Genomic DNA, 19692 nt, shown 5'->3' with positions numbered 1-19692 from the left:
TAGAGAGAGAGAGAGAAAACATGAAAAAGTGCAAGGGTGAAAAAGGAAAAGAAAGAACAAAAAGAGTAAAAGATAGCACAAAAAGTAAGAAGTGCACAAGAAAGAAAGCACAAAAATAGCAAGAAAATGAATCATGCAAAATGAAGCATAATAAATAAAGTGCAAGAGAGCAAATGAAAAACTAAAGGGGGAAAGGAGTGGTAGAAAGACGTGTAAAAGTGCAAAAGGAAGAAAAAGCATGAAAGAAAGCACAAGAGTGAAAACATTAAAAGAAAGAGTAAAAGAAAGAAAGAGCAGCTGATAAAAAGAGCTAAACGACGCATGAAAGAGTGAGTCAGTGAATGCTGTGATGTTTTACCCTCTTTGCACTCCAGAGCGACTCTGGACTCCAGGTTGTGCATCTGCAGCTGCAGCCGCTTGAGCGTCCGGTCCGCGTCACGGGATTTACGCTTGTAAGCGATGAGGATGATGATGATGACGAGCAGAAGAAGACCTCCACCTCCTCCGATCCCGATGATGGCGGGGAGCGTCAGCAGGCTGTCCGAGTAGATCTGCAGAGTTCCTGGAGAGTATCGGAAACCTCCGGCCAGGATCTGCACAGCACACACACACACACACACACACACACACAGCGTCACACATCACATCACACCATGACTGACAGCTGTCAAAACGGCCACTGCATGGAAAACAGGAACTTTCTCTTTCCAATGAAACAACAGAGTTTGATTAAACAAGACCACAAAGAACAGTTCTTATAACTAAACAATAGAAACTGTTCAGAAATCAGTGTTATGCCTTCATGAGCTCATTAAAATCACTGCTTCAAGTGTTGCTCCTCATTTCAAATGCAAAAACTCAGCCAATCATAAGAGAGGTCATTTGCATATGGAACACTAGCCTGTTTTAGGGTAAATGCCAGAGATGGTGGAAAATGGACATAAAAATACTAACTATAATTGTTTTGGTTCAATAAATGTAGACTAGAACTAGAGAAAATATAAAATGCATAAAATGAGCTCTTAAAACAGTTATGACTACAATAACAATCGATCCCACACTCCACACATCCATCATCACAGTCCACATCTCTCAAGTGAACCTGCATCTTCAGAGGGTCTTAAAAGAGAAGGAAAGAAGGAAAGAGAGAAAAAGGAGCAAAAAGTCCAAAAGCAAGCATGAAAGAAAGTGTGTTTCGCATATGAAATGAGGAGGTGGTGCTCCTCATTTCATATGCAAAAACTCAGCCAATCATAACACAGGTCATTTACATATGGAACATCATGATATTTAATTGTGAACATCAGGAGGGTGGAAAATGATCATAAAAATAAACTTATTGTTTTTGGTTTAAGACTCACATTATAAGAGTACTAAGCTCACATTATAAGAGTACATAAGGGGAATCCATAAATATAAAATGAGCTCTTAAAAGAGTTGCGATTAAAATAACAATCCATCCTAGAATCCCATTGCGAATGCACCTCACACAGCACTACCCAAATATATCCCATAATTCCACATCTCTCAAACAAACCTGCATCTTTAGACAATCTTAAAGGGATAGTGCTGGAAACCAAACAGTGGCTGGTCCCCATTGACTTCCAACGTATGAAAAAAATACCTTCATAAAAAAATATCTCCTTTTGCGTTCAGCAGAAGAAGAAGAATTGATGCAGTTGTGGAACAGGTTGAGGCTAGTAAACGATGACAGAACTGTACTTTTTGGCTGAACCATCAGTTTAATGATGTAGATCACACTTGACTGGGTTTAAGGCGGCTAAAACAGTTAAAAAGGGTGAGTGTGAAGGTTTATATTGTGTAGCTAAACAGCAGCCTCTCGCTGTCACACAGCATCGATATGGGTCACCATATATAGGTCGAGGACAAACATGTGGGTCACAGCGTCTCTGTCGTTCTCACACAGAAACAGAGCAGACAGCTTGGGAAAAAACATGGGAGTGATGTTTTAATAAATAGAACGTGCATGTGCTGCAAATAAAGATGAAACTGACTGCATGTAAATACAGATCTGCGTCTCACATTCTTTGCAAACTCAGTGTAAATAAATACAACACAAAACCCCAGAGAGCCACGACAGACAGAAACTCCCAGCAGTAATCTGATGCTGAGAAACACTGCTGAAACGCAGAACAATGCACTCGGAGGAGAGAAAGAGGCATAGGATGAGACGGTGTGATAGTCGTGGGAAAGAGATCAGAAGAGGAGAAGGGAATCAGTGCATCACACACTTACTGTGACTTTATGTTGTCCGGAGAGGTCTGGCGATTCACACATCAGCTGAGCCTCGGACACGGTTAACACACACGGCTTGTCCCCGATCAGAACCGTGTAGTTTAATCTGTAGTTACCAGCAGCTGAAGGAATCAGGTTCTTGCCCTGAAACACACACAGTAGTGGGACTTTCATGAGTCTCAAACTCTACTCAAACTATCAGCTTTAGTTTTGAATCAGATATAAAAATTACTCAAAGTTAAATGGATGAAAATACTAAATAAAATAAAAAATGTAATTAAAACCAATTCAAAATATTAATAAATACTACAACTGCATTAATAATTTTAACCTAAAATGGTCAGATTCCTATCCAGTCTGAACTCACGATGCGATTGCTTAACCAGATTCCCAGCACTCACTATCTCTCTCTGCCCAAGGGGCTTATGGGAAGGCAAAACCTGGAGGCAGAACCATGCATAAATATGTGCATGCTTCATTTAGAGCCGTGTGTTACTGAAGGGCTCCATTTAACATGTAGACTCAACTCATACTGCGCATTACCCAGAGGGGATTGCATGGGAAATTGAATTGCAGATAATCCAATGCATGTAATTTTTAGGAAATTATTTAACGCTGTGCATGAGTGAGGCAGGACCTCAACGCCACACAAGCATTTCAATGAACTAGACTTAAGTAAATGTGTCTCGGTGGATTGGTTAGTGGCCCAATTCTAAAAGGTTCAGAATGATCTTTAGAAATGTCTCAGGTACCTCCCTCAAGTCTCAGTTTTGCCAGCTGACATGTGAAAATGTATTTGCTTAGAAAAGTGAAAACACTTCATGATCTAATCAATCATTTATGTTTGTAGAACAAAGGGTGTTGGAAAAAATAAGGAGCAAAAATGCAATGCAATAAAACGCACACAAACTGGGATGCACATATAGTAATGTGGTATAATATTATATATATATATATATATATATATATATATATATATATATATATATATATATATATATATATATAAAAATCATTTTTTAATTTTTTATTTTCTGTATTCATTTTATATAAAGTTTTAGTGATTATTATTTATTTTTGGTAATTATATAATAAACAAATTTACATTTCTATTTCTTATTTTATTTATATTTTCATTTTTTTCTATTTCTGGTTTTAGTTTTAGTAAATGTTGTATTTCTAGGATAGCTGTCAAGAAAACATTTCTATTTTTATTCATGTTTCTCCTACTATTTATATTTTACTTAATTTTTTTATTGTTGATATAGTTTTTATTACTTTTTGGAAATTTCTTTGCATCTAGCAAACTAAACTTTCTTTCATTTTATTTATTTCAGTCAAGTAACCAATGGTTTTGGATTTTAGTTTTTTTTATGGTTTTCCGCTGGTACTAATAACATGTTTGAGAAAAATCACTCCAATATCACTGTAAAAACTGTGTATAAATGCAACAGCATGCAGTTAATGACCAGCTTCATGCAGGTGGTCTTACAGGTGTAGTGTTGCTCTGAGGGGGATTATTAGACACAAAACTAAAGATATGCAGGAGCTCAGCCCCAGCAGGTGTGATGAGATTCACCTTCAGGATGAGAGGAGATCCCGGTTTGAGCTCCAGCATGGATGGGATGAAGGCTTCAAACACAGGGTCTGGATAGAAGCTGAAGGTCTCGTTCACCACCAGCAGCGTCTGAACGTTATCCATGATGAAGCCGATCTCATCCGGCCCGCTGCCCGCCTCGGAGAAACCCCTCTCGGACCCCGCCACGGACGGCACCAGACACACCATCACCGTGTTATTGAGCACAGTGCAGTTCTGTGAGAGACAGCACACATCACTGAAGACACTAACACTGCTTCTGAGCAAAAGATGGAGGAGGAAAACAGCAGCGAGAGCCAGGTCAAGGAGAAGAAAAGGTCACATTCGCCCTGCGGGACTTTCTCAGGGCTCTGTAGAGCCATTTTATGTTCTATACCCCGTCAGCCGTTGACATTTTAAAGGTTAAACTGAGAAAAGGTGATTTGATGTCACACATACGCAAAGAAAAACACATGCCTTGGGCTGAACACTCGTTACAGCTCACAGGGAACTACAAACAATATAAACTAGTCTAGACCGAAGCCATCAAAAGTTTTCTATGTGAATATCTGTTAGACTGTAATTGATTTCTGTGACACGCAGCTGAATTTTCAGCGTCACATGATCCTTCAGAAATCATTCTGATAGTATTAAACTAGTGCTAAACAACTGGGAATAAATCTAGAGAGAAAGGGAGGAATGAGGATGGTAAACGTACGTTGACTGAGCCGGCGCTGCCGTACTTGGCTCTCATCTTGGGCTCTCGGACGCTGACCAGGTTGTGTCCAGTCACCGTTAACAGGGTTCCTCCACTAACAGAGAGAAAAACAGCAATGGAAAGATCTAGAAAACATGAATAACGTGTAAACCGTCCAAGACTGGAGGAATGATGCTGAAAATACAGCTGCACAGCACAGAAATAAATTACACTTTAACAGAGATACACACAGAAAACAGCTGTTTTAAATTGTAATAATATTTTAAAATTTATGTTTATGATATTTATTTATTTTTTTTTTTAAATGCAGCCTCAATGAGATAGAGAGACTTTAAAAATGTAAAAAAAAAAAAAAAAAAAAACCTCTCTCTCTCTCATGTCTCTCTCTCATCACTCATGTCTCTCTCTCTCTCTCTCAGTGTCAGTGCGAGTCTGTTTGCATGTGCCTGCAGACTGTGATGTTACTCAAACCTCCAGAGATGGAGCTGCACTAGTGGACTTTATTGTCAGAGAAACACTCTCCTATATGAGCCTCTGAATGACGCCTGACCGAGCAGGTCACAGTGTGTTAACGAGTCTGACCTGGCAATGCTCCAGTCCGGCTCGATCTTCAGGATGCTGGGGTCCTCTGTGTAGTTGAACTTCACCTCCGGGTTTCTGAGCTCGGCTGCGTTTATGTCCACCATCACTGGGGTCCCTCCTGTTCCCAAACCAGCCGGAGTCACACACACGATCTCACGGGCGCTTCGCCTGAACACACACACACACACACACGGAAAACCTTCAGCTTTCCTTCTGTTAAAGGACTCAAATCACAGAAAACTGAAACTGCTTGATCTTAAAGTCTGATGTGCTGTTTCAAACTGGTTACATTATAAAACAAATTTACCATCATATTGTTTTTTTGTTACTAAATGATTCGGATAATTTATTCGGATATTTTATTGGTCAAACCTATCACACAGAAGGCAATTTTAAATAAATGTGAGTAATGTAGTGAATACAGCTTTTGTCCTGTTTTTTTTTTTTTTTTTTTTTTACGTAAACTTTTTATATATTTTATAAATATTTGACACATATATGGGCATTTTATTAGCCATGGACAACCCCATTAGATTGAAGCATTTTATTTTATTTTTCTCATTTTTTGTTATTCCTAACTAAATTACAGATATGAATAATGTAGCATACATTTAATTTCAAAATGTGATTTTACTTTTATTTTATTTTTTTATTTATGATTTTATTTATAATTATTTTATGCACACATATGGGCATTTTATTGGCCGTCAGCAATTAAAAACCCCATTGACTAAATTAACTAACTGTGATTATTACGGTAAATACTGTGCTGTTTTTTTTTTTTTTTGTTTTATTTTGTTATTTGATATTTTATTTTATTTGATCAGCCATTTTTTTTTATAATTTCTATTTTACTTAATTTTATGCACATAAAAGGGCATTATATTAGTCTTCAGCCATTAAAAAACTCATAGAAAGGGGAAAATGTGGATTAATAACTACATTACACCTGTTTTGTGCTAAGAATAAGACTGACTAATATTATAAGTGGACATCATTAAAAATAAATAAATAAAATGAAACTGATGTGTAGAATTTGACTCATTTCTATGCATTCATGGACCTGAGCTGCGTCTGAAGGAAAGAATGAAGGGTCTTCAGGTTTCTTCAGGTTGCATCAGGTTTGGAGGATCAGAGATCTGTCAGAGAGATGGCTCTGAACATGACAGACGTTAATCTGATCAAACCAGCACATGCACGACTGACGGCTCATTTAGTCATGTGACAGATAAGAGCAAGATGAGATTCAGTCTGAAGGTGCTTTCCCATGTTTGATCAGACACGCATGTGTGTCCTTCAACAATTACTGTGTTGCCTAGCAACCGTGTTTACAACAGGCAGGGGTTCTGGACATATTTTGATAGGACTGTCGTCACATTGGTGTACTTTTGCAAATTGCAAATATATGAATTGTATATATATAAAAATTGTATTTCATATATATATTTTGAACAGAGCACTGTAAAAATAAAGTCCAAGGGAAAACCCCAGATGCATTTTGGTAATGAGAATCTGGAGGGGATATTTTCCTAATTGTTTTCATTTCTTTGTTTGGCATGAAATATGGAAATAACTGAAAAGTATAAAAATGAAAAGTATGAGCATGTACAGCACTCAATACTTAGTTGTGGCTCCTTTTGCCTGAATTACTGCATCAATGCGGCGTGGCATGGAGTCGATCAGTCTGTGGCACTGCTCAGGTGTTATGAGAGACCAGGTTACTCCGATAGTGGCCTTAAGCTCTTCTGCATTGTTAGGTCTGGCATATCACATCTTACTCTTCACAATACCTCATATATTTTCTATGGGGTTACGGTCAGGTGAGTTTTCTGGCCAATTAAGAACAGGGATACCATGGTCCTTAAACCAGGTACTGGTAGCTTTGGCACTGTGTGCAGGTGCAGAGTCCTGTTGGAGAATGAAATCTGCATCTCCATAAAGTTGGTCAGCAGCAGGAAGCATGAAGTGCACTAAAACTTCCTGGTATACAGCTGTGTTGACCTTTGACCTCAGAAAACACAGTGAACCAACGCCAGCAGATGACATGGCACCCCAAACCATCACAGACTGTGGAAACTTTACACTGGACCTCAAGCAACGTGGATTGTGTGCCTCTCCTCTCTTCCTCCAGACTCTGGGACCCTGATATCCACAGAAAATGCAAAATTTACTTTAATCAGAGAACATAACTGTGGACCACTCAACAGCAGTCCAGTCCTTTTTGAAGCAAGACGCTTCTGACGCTGTCTGTTGTTCAAGAGTGGCTTGACACAAGGAATGTGAAGCTGAAACCCGTGTCTTGCATACGTCTGTGTGTAGTGGTTCTTGAAGCACTGACTCCAGCTGCGGTCCACTCTTTGTGAATCTCCCCCACATTTTTGAATGGGTTTTGTTTCACAATCCTCTCCAGGGTGCAGTTATCCCTATTGCTTCTACACTTTTTTTTCTACCACATCTTTTCCTTCCCTTCTCCTCTATATTAATGTGCTGGGACACAGAGCTCTGTGAACAGCCAGCCTCTTTAGCAATGACCTTTTGTGTCTTGTCCTCCTTGTGCAAGGTGTCAATAGTCGTCTTTTGGACAACTGTCAGGTCAGCAGTCTTCCCCATGATTGTGTATCCTACAGAACTAGACTGAGAGACCATTTAAAGACTTTGCAGGTGTTTTGAGTTAATTAGCTGATTACAGTGTGGCACCAGGTGTCTTCAATATTGAACTTTTTCACAATATTCTAATTTTCCGAGATACTGAATTTGGGATTTTCCTTAGTTGTCCGTTATAATCATCAAAATTAAAAGAAATAAACATTTGAAATCTATCAGTCTGTGTGTAATGAATGAATATAATATACAAGTTTCACTTTTTGAATGGAATTAGTGAAATAAATCAACTTTTGATTATATTCTAATTATATGACCAGCTCCTGTTTATATAAATATATATTAATTTTTTTAAGTTGATTTTTTTAGCATTAATTTGCTTTTATTTCAGTTTTAAGATTTAGTAATTAATTCTAAATTTGGTTAAATGTTAAGTTTTTACCCTGATACTTCTATTTTATTTAATTTCAGCATAATTTCTTTTAACGAAAAAAAAAAAAAACAGATTTTGATTAAATTGACAATAGCAGCAATGAGTGTAAACTTGAATGAAATGCATCTGATGTAGTTTTGAATATGCTACAGTGTTGTCTGCTGAGATGAGCCGAACCTCTGGAAGCGGCAGGAGTTCAGTCCGATCTTGATGGAGACGGCGCTGCCTGAGTTCAGATGACTGCCGTGAATGGTGATCCTCGTTCCTCCGGAAATGGGCCCGTATGAAGGCTGCACACGGGAGAAAAACGGCGACTGGACACACACACAAATACAGTTTACAATGACATTTCTTAAAAGTTAAGTTAGAAATCACCAGGTGTGGCTCATCTGTAAGGACAGGTGGCACCAGAATATTCACCCAGAACACAGACCCCTATATAAACTCAATAAATAGTAATAAACTCAGCATTCTGCAGCAAATTTTTTCTTTATCATTTTAATTCAAGGTGTGCAGGATTTATTAAAAAGGCATGTAAAATAGTACTAAGTTGATACAAACTCAACAGCGCCACAATGGCAATCTGTGGTGGGAAATGGAACTGCAAAACACTCTAGGACATTCGATCTCTGCCAAAAGTGTGTGTGACTAAACTTTGTTGAGTTTAATTTAAACTAGCACTAATTTAGGGTCAGGAGCTGCTCCTGGAAGTCCTGCAGTTTGAGAGTGGAGCTCACCACAAACGTGAAGGCTTTGGGAGACACGGCCCTGTACTCCGGCAGACAGTCGCGCACACACACCTCCACCTGAGCGTCCTGCACACGGTAGCCTGTGGCATCGGCCAATCGACACACGATCCTGCAGAGAGAGAGAGACACGAGGGTCTGTGTGGAGCTTAGGACAGATTGGAAAGCAGGTCCCTGGGTTTGAAATGAAAAAAACACCACTGTCACTGCTTTCAGTACCAGGATGCAAAAAAACGTCCATCAAAGATGCATTTGGACGTGTGAATGAATGGCATAGCAAAGAAACTGCAACAAAGAGTTTTTTTAATAAGAAAAGGTGAGTTAAACTTGCACTGATAATATAATTATGACTTATACAAACTGGAAAATTCTATAAAATTTTGTATAAATAAATTTAGAATAGAAATATTTTTATATGCAGCAAGTGAATATTTATTTTGAGACTACATTTGCCATTCAATTTGTTTTGAAGATTACTTGATAATGTAAAAAACAATAATAGTGTATGCACAATTAAACATTAACTGATGCTGAGAAATGAAAACAAAATAATGACAATGATGATGATGTAACATCCAATGCTGTAAATAAAACAATGGTTACCTGTTTCCAACAGCTGGGTTTTAATGCAAATTTGTGAACGGTGCATAAAATGCTGAATAGGAAAAACACTTAAAATCTCCAAAATGAGCGTAAATATACTCTAGTAAAGTCCCTCGGTTCTCCATTTCTATTTTGCACCAGTTTCTCCAAAAGTGAAGATTGCATTCTCCTGAAGCAGTGATGGAGATGCTGCTTCATTAGTGAATTATATTGGTCCTTTTATTTTGTGATTGACAGTGCAACATCTTATGCTAAATGATGTAAGACGTAGCTGTGTGAGAGACTCACTGCTCAGCGCTGATGTATTCCTCCTCGAGGGGCTGACAGGACACTTTCCCGATCCTCACTCCATTCTGGATGTCTTTAAACTGAAGGCCCAGATTCTCTCCACTGATGGTCAGTCTGGTTCCTCCCTGACGCGGGCCGGTCTCAGGAGACAACTAGACCAGGACAGATACGCAAGTTACACTTTTTTGCATGAACTATACCTTAAAAACTATTTACAGAAACACAGACATCAGAAGAGAGACAAACACAAACGACAGCATCACGAAACCCAAGCTCAGAAGCAATCACTAACGGGTAATTGGTTTCAGAGGGACCGCTTTCATTCGACATTCACACATTTTTACAGATAGATGCATGAAAATAGGAAAGCACAGCTTGAGAGAGAGTGAAGCGGAGGAACAGAGAGAGAATAGGTGTTCATCTTCAGAACAGATGGCTCTCCGAGCGCCTATGCTGAGCTAATAATCCACCTGATAAATTCATTCTACTCCAAATTAAATTAACACCTAATCTAATAAGTAAAAGATGACAGCGGTGCCGCACAGATAGAGAGCGAGCATGAGAAATGGAACGAGGAGAACAAAGGAGGAGTTTAATTAACACGAGGGGATGTAAATTTAGTAAGTAGATGTTCTTAAAGTTATTATTCCGTTGGCAGGAGAATTTGGGAATGTCGATGTAATGCCGCAGAGAAAATCTACTTCCAGAATAACAGAGAGGGAGGAAGAAAGAACTGTAGAAAGAAAGAAAACTTATCAGCGCCTGAAACATCATCCGTCAAAACCTGTCAAGATATCAAGGTTTTGTCAAGCATGTGAAAAGAAGGAAAACCTGCCCCCTCCCCACTAAATATGACTATATAATAATTATAATAATAATAATAATTAAAAGTGCAATAAAATATACTATTATAAAATATTTTTAATTTGCATTAAAATATATAAATAAAATAATATTTACTACTAATATAATTTAATATATTGCATTACACATTTACTTTATTAGTAGTAGTATATTATTATTATTTAAAATTAAAAAAATAATTAAGGAAAAAAATAATATTGCAATAATATTATTTTACTGTAAATTAAAAATGACAAAAATAATAATAATAAATTGCTTTAAAATATTATATTGCAATAAACATTTTTTTTATTTAAATAAAGTAACATTTTTACAATAATACTAAAACTATTTACTACTATTAATATAAAATAATACTAAATATTTACTTTATTAGTAGAAGTACTATTATTATTATTTTAAGCAATAAAAAATAGTTGAGGAAAAAAAAAGATTTTTATATTCTTTGCAATAATATTATTGTATAAATAGGTCTCAATACAAATTTGAAACTAAAGAAAGAAAAACAAACATTAATTGTTTTGTCGTTTTTATTATTATTATTATTATTATTATTATTTAGTGCCAAGCCAGCTGTGAGAAAAGAGGGAAACAATATAAAAAGTTAATAAATGAACTGTAGAAAACATCAAATAAAAAGAAGTGTCTGAAAGCATCTTTGATCTTTGATCTGTGGTGTGCAGTCACTCACTCTGGTGATGCGCGGGTGCGTGCAGCGGCTGTTCCCGGCGCTCGCATGCATCCAGGTCTGTTCCTCCCGAGCACACTCCTGCTTCAGAGAGCACTTCCTGTCCTGAACACACCAGCCGCACTCGAAGCTGGGGTCGGCCTTCAGACACAAACCACAGCTCTCCCGCAGCGCAGAACACTTATACAGGTGCGCTGCGGAGACCAAGAGAGATCCACTTACGATTGATGGACCAGAGGAAACTCTTAATTATCTGAATGTCACGCTGCACCCCATTCAACTCAACTCAGGATGCTGCACTTTACAGGAAACTCAGATTTTCAATGACACAGTCAAGAGGTTTCCAAACTGAGTCCAGGGAAATAGAAAAAATGACTAAAAATACAAATAATAAATAAATAAATGAATGTAATACTAAACTAAGATTATAATAAATATAGATAAATATATAAATAAAGATAAAAATAAATAAGTATTTAACAGTGCACTCAATGAGCAAATATGTTTCATGTGATATTAAATTAATAGAAACTAAATATTTTCCCAATAAATATTTTTAACACTTTAATTTTATACAGTGGGCATCAGTGGCATACACCACTGAAAACCCCTGACGTATCTATCAATGAAAGTGTGAAGCTAGTGTTGTATTGTAAGCCTCAGTGGGTCAGAAGTTAGAGATATGAAGCAGAATGTCCCACATCTGACGGTGAAGGGATGACAGCATGAGTTCAGTCTGATGCAGACATCATGAATCCTGAGCAACACCTCACCTGCACAGCTGAAGGACAGGACATTACAACATCGCATCTGCTTCTCTGATGCTAGAAAAGATCTGTGAAGCGTGCTTGTTCACGCAAGCAAACAATGCCTTTAACATTTACAGAAGCTGCATCTCTCTGCTGCAGCATCCTGTGGAGGTTGCTAGGCTACTGGCTACAGTGCACAGGTCGCCATGGTTACCTTGGATGTTGTGAGGGTTGTCAATGATGAAGTTTCCGTTCCACACCACAGACAGATCGACGGGAAGATCGCTGATGTCACTTCCTTCATAGTTATACTGCAACACAAGAACAAACGACATTTAACTACTGTACATGCTGCTCGCGTGATGCTGGACGCATGCTTTCAGAAGTAAAGCATCTCTTCAGGTGACCGCGAGGTTGTTTTCCTGTTTTATTAATATTGTATTATTTATTTACCGTGTCTCACACACATCCTTTCATTCGTCTTCAACTCTCAATAAAGTTTCAGTCAGTCTGTTCTCTTGATCCTAATTTGACTAGATATTTTTTTAGCTACAAAATAAAGGAAATTGTGACTTTTTCTCTCAAATTTCTGACTTTTTTTTTTTTGTCTACACATTGCAATTCTGACTTCTTTTGTCAGAAACTCACTATTTTAAGAAAATGACTGTGAGCTGGTTTGTTCCTCAGAATTGGACTCTATAACTCGCAATTGTGCATTTATAGGTCGTAATTCTGAGAGAAAAAAAAAAAATCTGATTTTCAAGATTTTCAATTACGAAAAAAATTGAATACCAAAAGAAAAGCCAGAACTGAAAGAAAAAAACTAATAAAACAAAAAACACTCAAAATTACAAAAGGTCAGAGTTGCAAGATATGAACATTTTACATTATAAACAAAAATTATAGGAAATAATCCTATAAATTCAGAACAATTAAACATTAAGCTTTAAATAGTTTATAATAGAGTTAATATATCAGATCTACTGTCCTGATGTCTCAGATTAAAACCTACAGGAGCAGTGGAAGGATATTCATGTGTGTGTGTGTGTGTGTGTGTGTGTGTGTGTGTGATGGAGTCAGCAGGACTCACAGAAACACACATCTGAACCTGCGAGAGAGCGACGGCACGAATCACTGAATAGAGATTAATGAAGGAGCACTACAGCGCTTCACCGCGGTACCTCGCTCCGAGAGAAGAGAGCGCAGCGTTAAAGACACAAATAAATGAAGGAGAAAGAGAGAGATTCTGTAGCAGTCACACTCAGATAATTGCTTATTTTGAGAGCAGACCTGCATTGAGCTGTTAGAAAGCACACACACACACACACACACACACACACACACACACATTTCAAAGAGCACTAGAGCAGGACATCCTCTGAGGAACACACAATGTGAGGCTGAGCTGCTGTGGATGGGTGCCAGGGCGTTGCTATGCAGTTGCTAGGGGTGTTCTGGATATACTTACAGTCTCACCCACCCTCTGTGTTATTCTGGGATGTAAATACACCACGGTCGCCTCAAATCACTAACCCATGTGTAAGCCATGATGACAGCCATACTTTCCATAGTGTAAAGCACACACTCATCTGTCATTCATTATTTGCATTTGCCTTCATGAGCCACGGATAATTAACTAGGCACTAACGATTTGGTCTCTCATTAGTTAGGAAATGAAAAATGATTTATGGTCTGAACACGAGCGCTGCTCTGTCTTACATGTATGTTATGGTAATTCATTCCCCCCGCAGGCTGCAGACGTGCGATCGATTTATTTGGCGAGAGACTGACGCTTTTGAGCAGCCGGTTAACCTCTCACCGACGTGGGAAGACGAGCGCTCGTCTAATTAAATAAACGAGAGATGACGCGGCAAGCCTGAAGAGGACAATGTGTTTGAGTGTGTGAGACTGGCCTGCATCAGATGATCATCATCACTGGAAAGAGTTTGATTTCATTTACCAATATACATGTGCTATATAAAGAGAGAACAGCCGCCCACTGCAGAACACAAGCTTCCTATTTCCACATCTCACCAAGATTATCAGTTACCAATGTTTTTTTTACAAAGATGAAAACCAGCAGTGAAAAATAAATTAATAGTAAAAACGAGAGATTGCTAAACAAATACATGCATCAATAAATGCATAAATAAGGGAACAAAAGCAAGTATGTATAAACAAATGTACAAATAAGCACATAAATGCATGCATGCATAAATAAATGCATTATGAATGCATGCATTTATTTGTTTATAATTTATATAAAAATATTAATAAACATGAATAAGTGGATAAAAGCAAGCATGCATAAATAAATACATAAGTGCATGGATGCATGCATGCATGAACAAATAAATGCAATGAACAAGTGCAGAAATGTATGCATGGATATACAAATGTATTCATAAAATAAGTGCAAAAATGCATGCATGGATATACAAATGTATGCATAAAATAAGTGCAAAAATGTATACATAAATGCACAAATAAATGTACAAATGCATGCATTGCAGACAAAATCGATGTATCTAATTTCACAAGATGTGCTCATCTAATACATCACATCCTGTGCTGTGAAAGAAAAAATTATAATAACAAAAAGTAATTTATGAACAACTGAAACCAAATAAAAAATGATATTGAAGTTAAAAAGCAAACTCCAAAAAAAGCTACACAAATACGAACTAGTGAACCTTTCAAAAGTACAACAAGCCAAGTCATGGTTTCTGTCTTTTGTGGTGCTGATCTGATCTGCACACAATCACAGCAGTAATCACATGTTATTGGCGGCTGGAGTCTCATGTGGGACGCTGAAGGATGTTGATTTAGTGATTCAGCTGATGGTTTAATGATCTTGTCCTTCCTCTGACCCTGCACTATTGTGTCCTGAAGCGGGACCCTTGCTGCTCCGGGGATGTTGTAACATGGACCCCTGTGGGAAAACGCCTCAATCCTCCCAAAGCAAATAAATATTATAATAAGAGTGCGTGCTTGTATCAAACCTGATTTAAGTGCCTTATTTGTTGTTTATTCATAGACATATTCACATAAAAAAAGCAGCCAAGTGTAGAATAATGCAATAAATGAAATGGTACAAGAACAGTGTAAAAACAGCAGTGGTAAAATCATGGCTTATTGTTTTCCAGCTAAACTTCAGTTCAGAGTGAGAGAAGAATGCATCATTCAGACTCATCTTCATACAATAACTACCATTAAAATAATATTACTCTCAATTCCCTCCATATTTAATTGTAAACTTCATTTCTCTTAAGTGATTAATGATTTAAAGTGGTTCTATATCTGCAGTCATGACACACACACACACACACACACACACACACACACACAGGATCAGGTTGTCCTGAACGGCCCTAGGCTACAGTCTCTCTCTCTCTCTCTCTCTCTCTCTCTCTCTTTCTCTCTCTCTCTCCTCATCTTCTCTTGCTTCATTTTTCTTTACCGTAGTATCTATTACTTCTGTGTCGCTCTCACACTGTAATTAATCATCATTTTTTATCGGTGTCTCCTCTAATTGGTTCTCATCAGAACTGTGCTGCACCTCACACGCACACACACACACACACACACGTTGGTTTCTATTCTCCTCCCAGTGTGTTTTCTGACAGACTGAAAGCGCTTCATAAAGGAAGATGAACTGAACCCAGACAGATACTGTGTGTCAGACAGAGTCTTCAGGGACATAAAGCACGACTAACACAGACACAGAAACTATGTAAACTTATTCAATTATTTAATTATTTTGTATAATATTTATAAATCCAATCCAGAGATTATATATTAATATATTTAGAAATAAGTGTATGGATATGATTGGCATATTTATATATAAACAATACCATATTTAAACAAATTACATTCTTAAAATGGCCAGTAAGATTTTTTAAGCAATTACCAATTATCAAAATCTATAAGTCATTGTTTTTTATTTAATAAATGCTTTTTTTTTATTATTTTTATTTTTTTTACTTTGTTCATCAAATAATGCTGAAAGATTTTTTTTACTGTATTTATCAAATCAATGCAGCCTTGGTGAGTAAAAGAACATTTATCTTACTTTTTTTTGTTATCTTACCAGTTTGGAATGGTTTTGTGCACAAACACAATTATTAACACATTTATTCTAATTTTTACACAATTTTTACATCATGTTTGATCAAATAAATGCAGTCTCGGCTTGCATGAGAGATACAGTAGTTTATACACGTCTTCTAACTTGACAGCCCTTTAAACCACATTTCCCATGAGCCCCCTCACTTCCTGCTTTCTGTGTGCAGCTTTATCCAGTTCGAGGAACGCCAGCTGTGGTTTTCCCATGAGTCCGAGCGCCAGCTCACGATCAGCATGAGGAAGGAGGTGAGACGGGGAGGAGTGTGTGTGTGTGGGACGCTGATGCAGTTTTTGGGTCTGTTCTGACCACTAGAGAGCAAGAAGGGCCTTCGTATGGAAACCACAAGAACACAACACAAGCCAGTCGTCCAGAGAGAAACACACAGCCAGACCGAGACAACGAGAAGAGCTGGAGTCCAGAAACACACACCCATCTAGACTGACACCAACTCAGCAGGACCAATCCTCCACCATCTGTGCTGCTTCAACTAAACAATAAGACACTGTGTGTGTGTGTGTGTGTGTGTGTGTCTGGATATAAATACTGTTCTCATCTGCCTCTCTTCTGATTAGATCAATGTGCCGGTTGCAACAGTGTGTGTGTGTGTGTGTGTTAGAATAAGACAAGTTCACTATTATCTATCCACTCCAGATCCAGATATTATCTACAACACACACACACACACACACACACACACACACACACTGAGAACGGTGGATTAAGCACAGATTATAATCTCATTACTGTACTGATCTGCGTGCATTATCAGGAGCATCACATGCATGACTCTGAGATGATCATGTGACAGGATCTTGTGGGAATCAATCAAACCTAACGTGATTTCCTATGAAAATAACACTGATCTTTACCTGATTCACTGCTTTGCTGAATCAGTGCAGCACTGTTGATATGAAAGTGATGATTATATCCTCACTGTGAGTTACTGTGAGCAAGCGTGTGAATGCAAACACTAATGTAAGTTCAGTTTCTTGTGTTGTACACAGAGCAAGCGAATGCTGCATTTTCTGCACTGCCTCGAGAGGCTCTGCAGCGAACATTATACAGACTTTCAAAAGCTGAATGCATAAATGTACACTTAAAAAAAAAATTAAAGGCGGGTGCATTTATTACAGTAAAAACAGCTAAATTGTGAAATATTATTACAATGTGAAATAACTGTTTTCTATGTGAATATACTATAAAATGTTATTTATTCCTGTGACGCAAAGCTGAATTTTTAGCATCATCCTCCAGTCTTCTGTGTCTAAAGAAGAACATTTCCATCACACAGTTAAAAGAATGCTTTAGTGAATCATAATTATGACATAAAGAGCCAAACTGAAACAAAAAGTCATAATTATGAAATTAATTTTTTTTTTTTTTTTTTTACTTTGTCTTATATTGGTATATTTTTATGTCAGAATCTCGACTTTATCTCAATATGTTTTTGTGGAAATTGTGCATTTTATTCTTCAGGATTCACAGATGAACAGAAAGCTCAACAGCATTTATTTAAAACAGAAATCTGTCATTCTAAAAGGTCTTTACTCTCACTTTAACATTTCTATTTATTCATTTGGCAGACGCTGTTTTGGCTTTTAATCAATTCAATGCATCCTCGATGAATAAAAGTGTTTAGTTCCCCCCAAAGTTCTCCTGACAATGCAACACAGCTCGAGTGAAAGATGTGAGTGTGCTTCTGTCACAGTGCACAGACGTGTGTGTGTGTGTGTGTGTGTGTGTGGCTCACGGTGGTTCTCTGGCACTGGATGCTGGAGCTGTTGAAGCGCAGCGCCGTCACGCTCTGCGTCTCGCCCTGGATGTGGAAGATGCACTCGTAGTTCCTCTGACCGGACTGAGGCTGGGGAAGGTTGCGAGCCGACAGCGTGATGGGCTTCGGGACACCGACCGGGATGTAGATCTGAGTGGACGGCAGAATCTGAGGACAGTCCTGAGAAAGACAGACAGACATCTGTTATCATCAGCGGACTCAAACACTTCTGGAAAGAGACAGGATCCTTACTGAAACAACAGAACACAGGAAGGACATCGAGAGATCACTCGTCTACAGCTGACATGTTTAACACTGGGTCAAACAAGCATGATGGGAAACATGTGGAGCAACGAGAAACGAGCTGGACGCTGACATTATCTGGAGAATCTCCCAGAATACCTCACTGCTCCGTCTGTGTGTGTGTGTGTGTGTGTGTGTGTGTGTGTACACTTGAGGGATAAAACATCAGTCCAAGCCTCAAACAACGACTGGATGTTCAAAAGGGTTTTAAATGTTTCTAAAAGATGGCTGAATTTATTTGATCAAAAATACAGGAATATTGTGAGACATTACAATTTAAAATAACCATTTTATATGTGAATATATGATGCTCCGCTGTATTTCCAGCATCATTCCTCCAGTCTTCAGTGTCACATGATCTTCAGAAATCAGAATAATATGATGATTTACTGCTCAAGAAACATTTCTGATTATTATCAATGTTGAACACAGTTGTGCTGCACAATATTTTTGTGGAAACTGTGATACCTTTTATTTTTATTAGGATTCACAATAGATAAAAGTTAAACAGAACAGCATTTATTAGAAATAGAAATATTTCATAAAATTATGAATTTCTATACTGTCACTTTTGATCAATTTAATACATCCTTGTTTAATTATAGCAGTAATATAGTATTTGCTTAAAATCTCACTAACTTTATTTACTGAATTTATTTAGTTACTTTATTTAGATTCACACACACACACACACACACATATATATATATAAATCATATACATCTACATATATACTTGTATTATTTATATACAGTGCATATTGCATTTATTCATAATTATTAAAAATATATTGCTATATAATCTCTGGATTGGATTTATAAATATTACTAAACATCATTTAAAATAGTTAACATCATCTTTCTTTGATCAATAGAAAATTCAAATAAACATTTGTATAAAACAAAAATATTATAAAATTCTTCACTGTCATTTTTGATCAAATAATGCATCCTTGCTGAATAAAAAAAGAAATATATATAAAATATATAAAAAATATATTTAAAAAAAAAAAATTATATATATATATATATATATATATATTGAATAGTAGTGTATAAACATTTTAAGTTAAAATTAATAAGAAAATAATAATTATATAGATCATTTTAAAAAATTATACCCAAAATATGTAGTTTGTCTTAATATATAAATATATTGTAACATTATAAATGTTTTTGCTGTGACCTTTGGTCAATTTAATGCATCTTTAATGAAAAATATCAATTGTAGTATTATTAATTGTAGTATTATTAATAGTATTATTAATTCCTCCTCAGCTGAGGGAAGATTCATCAGCAAACTGACAGTATTTTTGGTAAGAGCTCTGGTTTCCTGGCTCCTGCTTATTTAGTGTAACGAGTGACCACAGCAGCGTCCGGTCAGCC

General features: G+C 37.1%; 1 protein-coding gene across 2 annotated transcripts in view; it reads right to left on the bottom strand.

Moving 5' to 3' along the window:
- Window positions 1-19692, bottom strand: part of plxna1b (plexin A1b) — a 210976-nt gene that overhangs the window by 17403 nt on the left and 173881 nt on the right. For both annotated transcript variants that reach the window (XM_052559303.1, XM_052559302.1), the window contains exons 10-20: window positions 17984-18184; window positions 12319-12415; window positions 11359-11549; window positions 9804-9955; window positions 8904-9024; window positions 8344-8480; window positions 5133-5300; window positions 4551-4644; window positions 3836-4069; window positions 2257-2400; window positions 359-593 (exon numbers count right to left, since the gene is read on the bottom strand). In XM_052559303.1, coding sequence (XP_052415263.1) covers window positions 359-593; window positions 2257-2400; window positions 3836-4069; window positions 4551-4644; window positions 5133-5300; window positions 8344-8480; window positions 8904-9024; window positions 9804-9955; window positions 11359-11549; window positions 12319-12415; window positions 17984-18184 — 1774 coding nt within the window. The remainder of the gene's footprint in view (window positions 1-358; window positions 594-2256; window positions 2401-3835; window positions 4070-4550; window positions 4645-5132; window positions 5301-8343; window positions 8481-8903; window positions 9025-9803; window positions 9956-11358; window positions 11550-12318; window positions 12416-17983; window positions 18185-19692) is intronic.

Source organism: Carassius gibelio, chromosome B6, assembly GCF_023724105.1.
Source record: "Carassius gibelio isolate Cgi1373 ecotype wild population from Czech Republic chromosome B6, carGib1.2-hapl.c, whole genome shotgun sequence".
Classification (NCBI taxonomy): Eukaryota; Metazoa; Chordata; class Actinopteri; order Cypriniformes; family Cyprinidae; genus Carassius; species Carassius gibelio.
The sequence above is the reverse complement of the archived record's forward strand: the minus strand, read 5'-3'. Positions and strand labels throughout refer to the sequence as shown.